The sequence below is a fragment of the Zootoca vivipara genome, chromosome 2, assembly GCF_963506605.1.
Source record: "Zootoca vivipara chromosome 2, rZooViv1.1, whole genome shotgun sequence".
In the NCBI taxonomy this organism is placed as follows: Eukaryota; Metazoa; Chordata; class Lepidosauria; order Squamata; family Lacertidae; genus Zootoca; species Zootoca vivipara.
The window spans coordinates 72,475,757-72,488,227 of NC_083277.1; the positions used below are offsets into that span (position 1 = coordinate 72,475,757).

Here is a 12,471-nt window from a genome sequence, read left to right on the forward strand (position 1 = left end):
ATGAATGCACTGACACAGAGGTGTGCCTCAGCATAAAAAGTGAGCGAACACTACAGAGGGATACATAAAGACCTCCAATTGCTCTCCTGCAACAGCAGGACAGAAACACTGAGGGTGTGCGTAATTTTATGGGTGTTTTAATATGAGGTTGAATAAATTGACTATGTAAAGTTTTGTGTACTCGGTACAAGGCAAAATAGCTTACAGAAACTTCAGTAATTTCCTTCATGCAAATTATGATGCTGGAGAAACTTTCAGGTTAAGTACTCCGCGGACCCGGAAGTGTTTACTTCCGGGTTTCACCGCACACGCATGTGCAGAAGCGATCTATTGGCGCTTCGCGCACGCGTGCTTTCACCGCTCGGGTTAAGTACTTTTCAGGGTGTGAATGGCACCCAGGAACCCATTAAGTACAAAACCCAAGGTACCACTGTAAATGTTAATTTTTTTCATCTACAATACTGTCTTATTTATTTTATAGTACAGTACATTGATTATTGCCTTCATTTTATGGATCAATGGTCTCGAGACACAGTAAAATTCGTGTTAAATTGCTGTTTTAGGGGGTGTTTTTCATCGTCTGGAATGGATTAATCCACTTTCCATTACTTTCAATGGGAAAGTTTGCTTCAGGTTAAGTACGCTTCAGGTTAAGTACGGACTTCCGGAACCAATTAAGTACTTAACCTGAGGTAAAGGTAAAGGGGCCCCTGACCATCAGGTCCAGTCATGTCCGACTCTGGGGTTGCGGCGCTCATCTCACTCTATAGGCCGAGGGAGCTGCCGTTTGTCCGCAGACAGCTTCCGGGTCATGTGGCCAGCATGACAAAGCTGCTTCTAGTGAACCAGAGCAGCGCACGGAAACGCCGTTTACCTTCCCGCCGGAGCAGTACCTATTTATCTACTTGCATTTGATGTGCTTTCGAACTGCTAGGTGGGCAGGAGCTGGGACCGAGCAACGGGAGCTCACCCCGTTACAGGGATTCGAACCGCTAACCTTCTGATCAGCAAGCCCTAGACTCTGTGGTTTAACCCACAGCGCCACCTGGGTCCCTTAACCTGAGGTACCACCGTATTAATACTGCAGTTTTAAATTAGCTGTTCAGAGACCTGTGGCTGTTCACTTGGACAAGCAAGAGAAAGAATAGCTCTAGAGAGAAAAAAATCAAAGGTGTCCTCCCAGTTCAACCCTGAGCAAATGAACTATGTAATTTCCTCTTCTCTACTGCAATCAGGCCAGATATCAGCGGTTGACCAGGTTGTGTTCTGGCCACTGGCACCAGGGCTCACCAGCCCAACCTGCTGCCCACTCACAACCCCCTGGATCTGGGTGGCAGGCTATGGGTACCATTTAAAAACCAACCATGCCTTCCAGCCAGGGGTGCAGGAGCAGGGAGCCCATTGGGCTGTGTTGAGGGCCTTTTGAAGTCTGGCAACAGCTCTAACTGCAATTTCCAGTTATATGCCATTCTTTTTCAGGCATTACTAAGAGCCAAAGAGGCATGGAAGTAAAAAAAAAGGGGGGTCAAGAGGACATTAAGAAAATCTAGAGGAATTATCTCAAAAATGTATGGAGATGTTTCCCCTGAGAACCAAGTAGTTTACAGTATACTATCCATTTCATCTCTTACTTCCTCCCCAACAACCCTTCTTTATCTCTCATTCCTCTCTTTTATGTCAGAAATATTCAACATAAAAGGGAGGGAGGGAGGAACATCACCTGAGTAGAATTGTGAAAGATGGTTAAAACTAGAAAATGTTTTAATACAAGCAGTAATGTTGTCTCGGTTTTGTTATTAGATGCAACTGCTTTTTTTAAAAAAAAGAAGTCCTTTAAATAAGTTCAAACGATTTCTCAGTAAGAACTGCGAAGCAGAACTTTCCTAATGAGCCAGCTATTTTAGTCTGCCTAAGTTGCTGCTCTTTCACCACTAGCTTTTATCAGATAATCTTTTCAAGTGCCTGCCTAACAGTGACATCTTCTGGAAACAACGATTTGGAAGAATTACTGATTTACTCTCAATTGCTTTTCATTCACTTCAAACAATCAGGTTGTGCATCTCTAGTAATTGCCTGCCCAAGCTTGAAATGTGCCGTACTCCATTTTTGCTTTGCAAGACAAGTTATAGACTTTTTCCTCTCAGCTCTTTTCTTGAAAACACAACTTCACACTGTAATATAAAAATTGTCTCTCTTCCTAGGATCAAAACACCCAAGCCGTCAAAGTGATGAGGAAATAAATTATATGACGTGAAAAGTTTGGACCAAGACATAATTCTCTCACAATTGCTGGAATCAGCAAAGCCAGCAAGCAAACAGGAAATTGTCTCTGCTTTTTAAAGAAATTCTGTCAGTTTGGCTCAGCAGAGCAACCTGAAGTTCAGGCTTAATGCCTTGCTTCCTTTAAACAGATTAATTAGAAGGCCGGAATGCCTGCAAAATAAGTCTATTAGCAACTGGATAACAGGAAGGAACTCAACGTGTTCTAATTTGAGGACACACTTAAGAATGTAAACAGAAAGTCACCTCAAAATACACCTTTTGTAAAAGCTGCTCACTCCTGGGGTTGTATCTAAAGTGCAGCTGAGTAACACATTCCATCAGTACAAGGATTTCCACTTTTGCAGCAGGCTTCTTCCTGAATCTGTTCTAGGTGCTTCTCCAAACCTCTGGAGCAGATTTGGGGAAGGTGCAAGGTGCAGGCAGGGAAGGAGGGAGAAAGCCTTGCTGTGCACTGCCACCTTAGTTGGATAACGCCCCTGATGAGCAGCTAGGCTTGCTAGAAGACCACTTAGACACATAGCTGCCAAGTCTCCCGTATTCCCCGGGAAACCCCTGTTTTTCCAGCCGTTTCCCGCTGGCAGCCTGGATTTAAAAAAAAACCTGTAAATCCCCCGGATTCTTACCGGCCCGGGGAGGCTCCTTCTGCACATGTCTGGAGTCTCTGGACATGCGCAGAAACGATTTATGACGCTGCGGCCATTTTGGAAATGGGCAGAGCATGCGTAGAAGCAACTTCCGGTGCCGCTCTGCTCAGTTCCAAAATGGCCGCAGCCCGACTTCCGGTGCCACGCCGATCCCGGATTTTTCAATCTGGGAGTTGGCACCTATGCTTAGACAAGAGGTACAGGGGGTGAGGAAGAATACACAAACGTTGCTCATCCACAGTTTTTTTTACCACCTCTGATCACTCAGGAGGGCAAAGTTGGCCCTGGAGACCACAGTTGCAGAACCTTGTTAACATTTTAACCCCCCCCTCCCCGCAACTCCCATTGCAAACAAAAATAATCTTTGAGTCACCAAACCCTTTCTCCCAGGAGGTTTGTCAAAGCCTGAGCATTTTCAGAAACAACGCAAAACAATTTTGTTTGGGTCAACGGCATTTGATGGCTAAGACTGAAGCCAGCATGCGGGTTTTCTGTGAGCATATTTGTTACATCTGACAATTAAGATTTTCAATCTGAATTTAAAAACAAAGTCACCAAATTTAAGGTTTAGAATTAAAGGAGGTTATAGTGAAAATTGAAAATGGTACCAAAGTAACATCCAGAGTAAATAAATCTCAAGAAGAATTTTGGGACACAGAATTGGTAACATTTTCTATTTTCAAACACACACTATTTTTACAAATTTGTTTTCAGCATTCACTGACAAATAAATAATTTGTTAAAGCAAATTTATTTATTACAAGAAAGAAAGAAAGATATTTTTTCACAGCAGCTATGGATGTCAAATCTGGCCCTTGAGTGAGAATGTGCATTTGCTTTAATGCCTTTATGCTACAAGTCATTACTGCCGGTGAACCCTAAGTGCTTTCAGGGAGATGGAGCTAATACTTACCACCTCTAACACTGTATAGTTTGAAATTTAAGACTTGAAAATAATGTGGTTCATGCATTAAGAAAGTGTGAGCTGAGTGGGAGTGGGTGGCTCAGGGGACTTGAAATGGATTAATGCATTTTTCACATTTAAGTTGCAGGATCAGGTCTGGCATAAGCGAATATTAGCTAGTGGAGAGGGGGCTGACTTCAGAAGCAGAGGGAGGGTGGGAGAAGTAGACTCGGAAATCCTCAGATGAGCACAATTGTCCTGTGAAGTTCTAGTTCAAGCTCATAATGGCCTTGGCTGCGGCTCCAACCCTATCCCAGAAATTTTGGGCTCCTGCTGCAGCAGCAGCATTCCAGAGCACAATAGGGGCTCTGGTACGAGATGCATATACCTGCCCCCCAACATGAAGCTCCTCCTGCTGCAACAGACACTGTGAGGTTAGTTTCAGGGAAAGGGATAAAGATGCTCATGGTGGGCTACTAAGGCTGTGCTGCTAGTGAGGTTACTTAAGAGCATGAGGGGTCAGAGTCTTGGCATGAGCTCAAAAATAATACATTTTAGTCTCTACTTAGTTAGAAAATGATTGCTGAGTCCACCCTGGGTCAACATTTTCACTAACAGTAACGGATCATTGATATCAACAGGCATCTCTCCAAGAAATGAATCTTGGGCTCTGCTCCTGATTCCAGACAACTCCAAGAAGAAGGAATGACTCAAGGCAAGCTGTTCCCACAACCCCCTCCCCCTTCTGACCACAGGGGGACGCAGCTAACAATCTGGTAGCCTGTATAAAATCAAGTAGAGTGTGTACACCTTTGGTGCTCTTTTCCAACAAGCAAACCTCCTGTAAGAATCACTGGAGCAAAGGCCTCTTTTGGTAGGATCTGACAAATCTTAGAGTGACAAGATTGCAAAGTGTGTTGCACACAAACAGTGCTACAGAAAACCAATACAGATAGTAACAAGCGAACAGGGGCCTGCTTTTATAGTTAAAATCAAGTGAGTAAGAAAACACATTTTTGACAATCAGCATTTACTGGATAAGCTGTTTTGTAGGAATTTTAACATCTAGCTGGCTGAATTATTTGACCTAAATTTTACCTTTGATTCCTCTGTCCATCTTCATCAAGCGCCTGATTATTGCATCTCGGCCATCTCCTTGCCTGACCTCTATTTTTGTAGAAAAGTGGCCATTTGCTGGTTGAGGATTCACCAGAAAAACAGACACACCAGGCTATAAGAAAAATAAGAGGTAGAAGGTGGCAAAATGTCAAATATCCAACCTGATGGTAGAGACTCTGAACTTGTTACCATATATCTTGGATCACAACTTGCCAATATGGCTTGCTTCCACCTGTACAAAATGATACTGTATATAGAAGTCTGAACATTCAGCTGCAGTTGATAGTCTTATGTATACAGATGTCTCCCCACTTTACACAGGGGTTACGTTCCAGGGTACCACACATTTATGTGAAATTGCAAATGGTGGAGGAAAGCATCTAAAAAGCCTGTAAACACCCTCTAAACCTCATAGAATTGTAGCTGCAAAGGCTCCTGGGATTGCTAGCCGTTTTCCCACTCTTTTCATGCCATTTTTGCAGTTTCCCCAATCTTTTCAGGCCATTTTTGTCCTTCTGCGCCTTTTTGAAGTTTAAGTCTTTTTAAAAATTATATCAGGAAGTCGCACATATACATGGTCATGTGACAGTTGAATATGCACAAGTAGGGGGGCGCCTGTATTCATTTGTGTGTGTGTTTTGATGTATTTGTTACATTTTTATCCCACTTTTCTCCAAGAATCTCATTGTTCACCACCACACATTTTATCCTTATGATCAGCTTGTGAAGTCACTAAGCAGTAGTGACTGGCCAAAAATCACCTCCATTACCTTGGGGAGTTGAACTTGGGCCCCTGTCCAATTACTGAAGAGCTACACGTCAGTGGCAGAGCATCTGCTTTGAATGCAGAAGGCCCTGGATTCAATCCTTTGTACATTTCCACCAGGGAAAAGCAAAACATTTCTACACACACTCCCCTCTCCAGCCCTCAGCCCAAGAGAACATTCCAGCCAGCCAAAGGCACCCAGGGAGGCTGCTGCCTGTGGATGGGAGTGTGGCCTGGGAAGAGTCTCAAGGACCAAACCGAAAGGCTTGGCAGGCTGCACTCACTCACTGCATGTCAAAATAGCAGGCTTTTCATCTGTCAAGCTATACAGAAAACAATCCCCAGTCTAGCATCAAGAAATGGAATCCAAGGATTGGAGCTTAGTCTCAGTGGTTCCTAATGAGTTCTATGGGTAGAATTAACAGGGCACAACCATAGATACCACTGAGAAGTGGAGAAAAGACTGGTGCTCTTACCAGACATTACTGGAAGGTCTAGCCCCCATCCCTCAGTGATGCATCTTAGACATTTCTCTCAGATAAATGGACAGCTTCCAATGCCTCATGCAGGGCACAATAAATAAAGTACAGTGGTGCCTCGAGTTACAAATGCCTCAGGTTACAAACTCCACTAACCTGGAAGAGTTACCTTGAGTTGAGAACTTTGCCCCAGGAGGAGAACGGAAATTGTGTGCCGGCGGCGCAGCAGCAGCAAGAGGCCCCATTAGGGAAAGCATGCCTCTAGTTAAGAACAGTTTCAGGTTAAGAATGGACCTCCGGAACAAATAAAGTTTGTAACTAGAGGTACCACTGTAGTTAAGCGGGGAACAAAGTCTCAGAAATCAGTGAAGGAAGTAGACTTGCAAACTTACTTCTACTCTGAATGTGCAGAATGGTTTTCCAGGACAACAATCTTCTTTGATTTTCTCATCTCCCTCAGTAGAAAACTTCAATTCTATATGTTCCAGCTGTGGAGGAAGAAGAGGGGAAGTTCAAAACATTGGTGGTGCAAAGGGTACAGCAATGGCAGAAGTATAACAACATTTAATTATCTTGAAGCACATTCATGTTTTTCTTTGTAGCAATGAAGATTCTAAAGAAAGATACTGCTGACAGCAAGTTGTGCCCAAGACTGGCCTAAATCAGGCACTTCCCATTACATAAATTTATCTCCAAGCAACTGACAGCAGCTCTGACTTACAACTAGACGCTGTTAAATATACCCTAAAAGGTTGGCTACAAATCCATTCAATGATGATGATAGTTAAATAAATTTTCCACTAAAATGGTTGAGAATTTCCAAACCATCTTCTTACCTTGGGAGAAAATCAAGCTAATGAGACAATAACGTTATTCACGTAAAAAGTAGTAAGATGATAAAACGGGGGGGGGGATGGCTACATTTGATAAATGCTCTCCTTTCTACTGAAGTTCAATGATACTGAATATAGAATTCAAATTTAGGGTGCTCTTGATCACTAAAATCTGCAGAGCCTCTTGGCACCTTAAAGTCCAAAAGAAATATAATGGCATAAGTCTGTACAGATTTATGCCATAATAAATTTGTTATCTTTGAAGTGCCACAAAACTTTTTGATTGAATATTTCCAAAATTCAAACTATCAGCAGGATTGGACTCAGATGCAAAAAGTGATTACCAACGTATCTTTCTATTAGGGACTTCCCACCCTACACACTACTTGTGAGCTAATCCACTGATAAATAACTTCTGCAAACTTAACAATTAAATGTGCATGGGCAACCTTAAACCAAAAATGGCATATACAGACATTCAGTGTTTCTTCAAGCTCTTTTGAGTTGAGCCATTAGTTCCCTGACAAATGCTCACCTCCAAGGAATTTGTCAGGTAGACTATATTCTCCATGAGTACGGCCCGTTCATCAAACTCCAGCTCCAGATCAAGAACACGTGGCCCTTTCTTCTCCAGATTCTCCTGTGATGCCAAAAATATGGAAAGCATATATTTTAAATTGGGTCATCTCTGTGAAACCTGAATAGTGCAGCTGAGCAAGCCTAAAACAGAAAACATCTGACAAGAATTCATTGCTTACAGCAAATGGGTCTAAAGCTGCTAGCTCCCATTTTAATTACAGTTTATAATTATACAGTTCCCACCTCTGAACAGGAAAGAATCAAAAGTTCTAACACAGGGGTCGGCAACCTAAGGCTCATGGGCCACAAGCGGCCCATGGGGGTCGTTTAATCAGCCCATGGATCCCCGCCGCCCGCTCGGCTCCCGTGTGCCGCGCTAAACCAGTGCAGAGCAGAGCGGGGACCGCCTTCTGTGATGCTGGCCAGCTTCCCATTAGCTGCAGGAAGCTCCTGCAGCCAATGGGAAGCTGCGCACACGTCCTACGCGCTGGAAGGAGCGCCGGAAATAGCGTTTGCGCACACACACTCCGGCCCACCACGGCGTCTGCAGGACCGTGAACCAGCCCAAGCCACAAAAACTTTGCCGACCCCTGCTTTAACATTTAAATGACAATAGTAGTTTTATTTCAAAAATTTTGAAACATACATAACAATCTTGTCTTCTTGCATACCCAGGCTGTGTGTATGCAGAAAGTTGCCATTCTATTCTTTTACACCAAGATGTCCAACAGGACTGAGCTCAAAGGCCAAATTGCAGGCCATGAAATATTTTGTCCCCTGTGCAGGCTAAACGCACCCACTGTGAGCCAACTGTATAAAGAGGTTGCCACAGAAAGCAACACCACTAAAATGTGGCTCATAAGCTATGTGAGAACATCTGGAGGTGCCTGCGTGGATCACTGCTCTCCTCCTCAATTCTGTGATTTGCTCAGCCAATAAACATTGTGGAGCAACTGATCCCCCCCCCAAACACACACACACACACACACACACACACACACACACATGTGCACACCACACAGTATCTAGTCTGGCAAGAAACAAAGATCTATACTGTCCAAGAAATAGCCCGAAGAGCAGTCACAGAACTGTATGTTGTCCAGTAACAATACCAAAGAGTCCTGCACTATGCTTTGAAGCAACTGATTGTCAGCACTTCAGAAGTCCGGCAGGTGTGCAGGTCTTAAGAAGCACTTATGAAGCATCCCCGATTATTGGGACTTCAGAAGCCCCTTTTTACCTGCCCAGCTGATGTTATATAAGATGTCAGGTGATTGGCAGGTGGGTGAAGCTTGACCAAAATTGCACGCCGAGTCAAATGGGAAAGCTTGGCAGGCCAGAGGCAACTGAGATAGAAACCTCCACATATAAATCTCATCCCAGTCCAAACACTACACCTCTTGCAAAATTCCAGAAATGCATACCAAGAACAATCTGCTAGAGTTAGATTACTGCCACAACAGGGGATTCTTTCTGCTACTACCAATGTGTTTGACAGGAAGGTGTGCATGAGAAAGCAATTTTGTTGAATTGGAACAGTGTGCTGGATTTGTTACCTTGGCTAAAGAAAGCACACATTGATAAAGAGAAGAAGCAACAGCTGTCTTCCCCTTCTGCTGTTGTTCTGCAAGCTAGGTGCTTCAGCAAAAAAAGGACAATTACAATCAGTGCTGAACTCAGAAGAAAAACTGTGTGCCTAGCATTTATTTAGTGTGGCAAGGCTGACTGTGCCTCTAAACAAACCTACCAAAACAAACACACACACACACACACACACACACACACACACACACACACAAAAGTACCACTGGGGCTACAATTTAAGTAGTAAAAAAAAACCCCCACTCTTTTCTAAAAGTCATGACACATCCTTCTTTTTGATCACTACCTTTTAAATATACTGTATATAATATATATATAGGGTTAATCATACTTCTGTGAATTTAGTACTCATTAAATTAAGTATCCTTACATTACCCTGTGAAGCATCTTCCCATTCTAATTTTGTTCTACAGCCAAGGGCCACATGAATTTACATTATTGATTTACATAAACCTATACACCACCTTCTAGTCAAGAGAATTTTTAGGTGGTTTACAAAAAAGCTATTAAAGCAATTGCATTAAACCATCACGACTGTTTTAAAGTAACAATATACAACAACCATTGCAGCTAGCAACAATTATCAGCACAATATCAAGGCTCAGAAAATGCTTGGGCAATGACCATGTGGGTCATTATTACTTAACAGTTGTTGTTTTAAGTGCATCAGTTAAATCCTGCTAGCATTTTAGTCTACTCTGACTAACTGATATTGCAGGGAGATTTTAAATGTGGTCAATAAGTTCTTTTTTAAAAGTCATGCTTTCCTCCAGTTATCAAATGTATTTCTTAATGTCTCTTTCTTTCTTTTTCTTTTCTCAGGAGAAATCTTGCTGCATTCAAGTTGTGGTCCCAAGCTATAGAACAAAATGGAAGTCTTTGCTATAACCAGGAGCCCAAATTTAACTGGTAACAATGAAGTGGGTTTTTCAGTCCTAGGCTCTTTGTTCCAGCTTCAATGAACAGGAGAGGAAGGCATATATTTTTTTCCTGAAACCCTCCGCCCTTTGTACACCCCAGCACTCGTTGCCCACAAAACATGATCAAGAGGGCTGGGGGCACCCTTTGGAAAGAGGGAATTTGCTAACATCGCCTCCCCTTTCTATTCGCAGGAACCTTCCCTGGAATGAAGAGCCTTCTGTGAGTGAAGGAACATAATCGGACACAGCCCAATGCGATCACCAATTTCATTACCCATTTTGGTTCCAATTTTCAAGGGATGAAATTTTACTACTATTAAATTTATATACTGCCCTTCATCCATAGATCTCAGGGCAGTTCACAAGAGAAAAATGCAAAATAAAAACAAGATTTAAAAAAGATAAAATACATAATAAAAACAAAAAACAGAAACAAACCAATAACCCCCCTCCCATAAGTTGCAGGAAGACTGACCTTGATCATAGCAACAAAAGGCATAACCCTTTTCATGTATTTCTTCAGTTCTGTCAAGGAGTTGAGTTCAGTGGCAATTATTTTATTGTCTGGTAGTTGTCCTCCATTGATCTACAACAAAAACACATACAAGATCCCTTTTTAAAAATCCAATTAAACCACTGCATGGCAGTTCTCATTTATGTAGCAAGCAGATATAGCCTTCATTTCAGTTTACCCCAGATGCCTAAAACTTTTCCTCCTTGAAGATCTTAATACAATGATAAATTCCCATGGGGGGGATTTCTTTCTCTCCAGCATCCTTCTAACTTCCCTTTTAAAAACTGCTTTTTAGAAAGTTATTCTAATCAATAGAGAAAACAACACAGCCTCAAATCTTTATTTGGCAAGTCTTTCTTTGGTTGTGTGGCTTCACCCTAAACATCATGCCCAGCCCAAATCATTTAGAAAAATCTATGAGCTCAGTCCTTCACAAGCTGCACACAGCAGTTCCGTCGTTGTCGTGGCCCACAAAAAGCACAGTAAGCCTCTTGTTTGTACTGGCTTCTAGAACTATAAAAAACAGGCTCAAGAGAGAGGCAGGTTTATTGAGCAACCTGATAGCCCCTAATACATGGGCTTCTTTTGGCTTGGTGGGCCCTAAGGTATGCTAGGATCCATGCTTGGACATATCTCTGCTTCCACTGCAGGAGAAAGGAATTTCAGGCATCTGTTTCTCTCACTTTCTCTGCCACCACTTTCACACCACTGCATTCACCTGCTCTCCCTTTTTCGTCTGCCACATGCAAAGAACTGCAGGGTGGTGTCATGGTTACAGCATTGGCCTAGGACCAGGGAAACCCTTGGACAAACTTCCATGCAGCCACAAAGTTGCTGGGTGGACTTAGATCATTTTCTCTGACCCTAAGCTATCTCACAGGGTTATTAAAATAATAAAGAAGGGTGGGGTGGAGAGAGAAACCTTCCATGCTGTCAGCACTAGTGTCCCAACCTCTCTTCGTACTTTTTAAGTTCACACTTCAATTTAACTTCATTGATAAGAGCCCCAAAGTAAATGGAAAAGGGCAATTCATTCTGCCTTGTTAGTAAGATCCATATTCTTTCTGTTCTATATGGATTGATGGCAGTGGACACCAAGTTACAAAGACATGCTTGCTCCTAATTAGAAGGAAATTAATTTAACCACATTACTGCAGTTTGAAAAGACACAGTGAATCCACAAATCAACTCTGATACTTAGCTGTTCTGCTTGAGTGCTGCTGTTCTTGTGCCACAAGAGTTAAAGGATCAGTTCCAGAAGCTTAAGAATTCAGGGACTGCAGCTTTTCAAGTTGGATTTCTTATTGTTATGCGAGTTATAAGGCAGAAGAATTTATTGTGCTCGAGTATATTTCTTACAAAGCCAGAGAATTATCATACTCACCAAAGACTAGAGTGGAGCTCAAAGCTCCTTGCCTAATAAGGAAGTTACACTCGTCTGAACACAGCCAGTATTGCTGCAGCAGAACAGGCACTTAAATAAGCAGCTAACTAAGCTTTGCATTTGGCAAAAGATTAAGGATAAACAAAGCTGAGCCCATTTTCAAATGAACTCCATTTCCAAAACATCACTAGAAATGAGGTCATACAGCAAACAATCATGCACCCAAAAAGGACATTATGACCAAACTGCAACACCTGCAAAATCTTATTAAAACACTGGAAACACTTATTTCCCCCTTAGATTCAATAACTTGATGCCAAGTTAGTTATATTTTCAGGAGAGACAGAGAGAAGAAAGTGACGAGAGAAGGAAATAACAAAGTAGAATGGAGATATAGCTGACATTCTTGTTTTCTTTCTTACTGGCTTTAACGAATTACTGTTG

General features: G+C 42.4%; 1 protein-coding gene across 1 annotated transcript in view; it reads right to left on the bottom strand.

Annotated features, from left to right (window-relative positions):
• The window catches only part of LARS1 (leucyl-tRNA synthetase 1), a 44,743-nt gene that overhangs the window by 654 nt on the left and 31,618 nt on the right, over positions 1-12,471 (bottom strand). Inside the window, exons 28-31 of the mRNA XM_035105335.2 lie at positions 10,605-10,715; positions 7,564-7,668; positions 6,588-6,683; positions 4,930-5,062 (exon numbers count right to left, since the gene is read on the bottom strand). Coding sequence (XP_034961226.1) covers positions 4,930-5,062; positions 6,588-6,683; positions 7,564-7,668; positions 10,605-10,715 — 445 coding nt within the window. The remainder of the gene's footprint in view (positions 1-4,929; positions 5,063-6,587; positions 6,684-7,563; positions 7,669-10,604; positions 10,716-12,471) is intronic.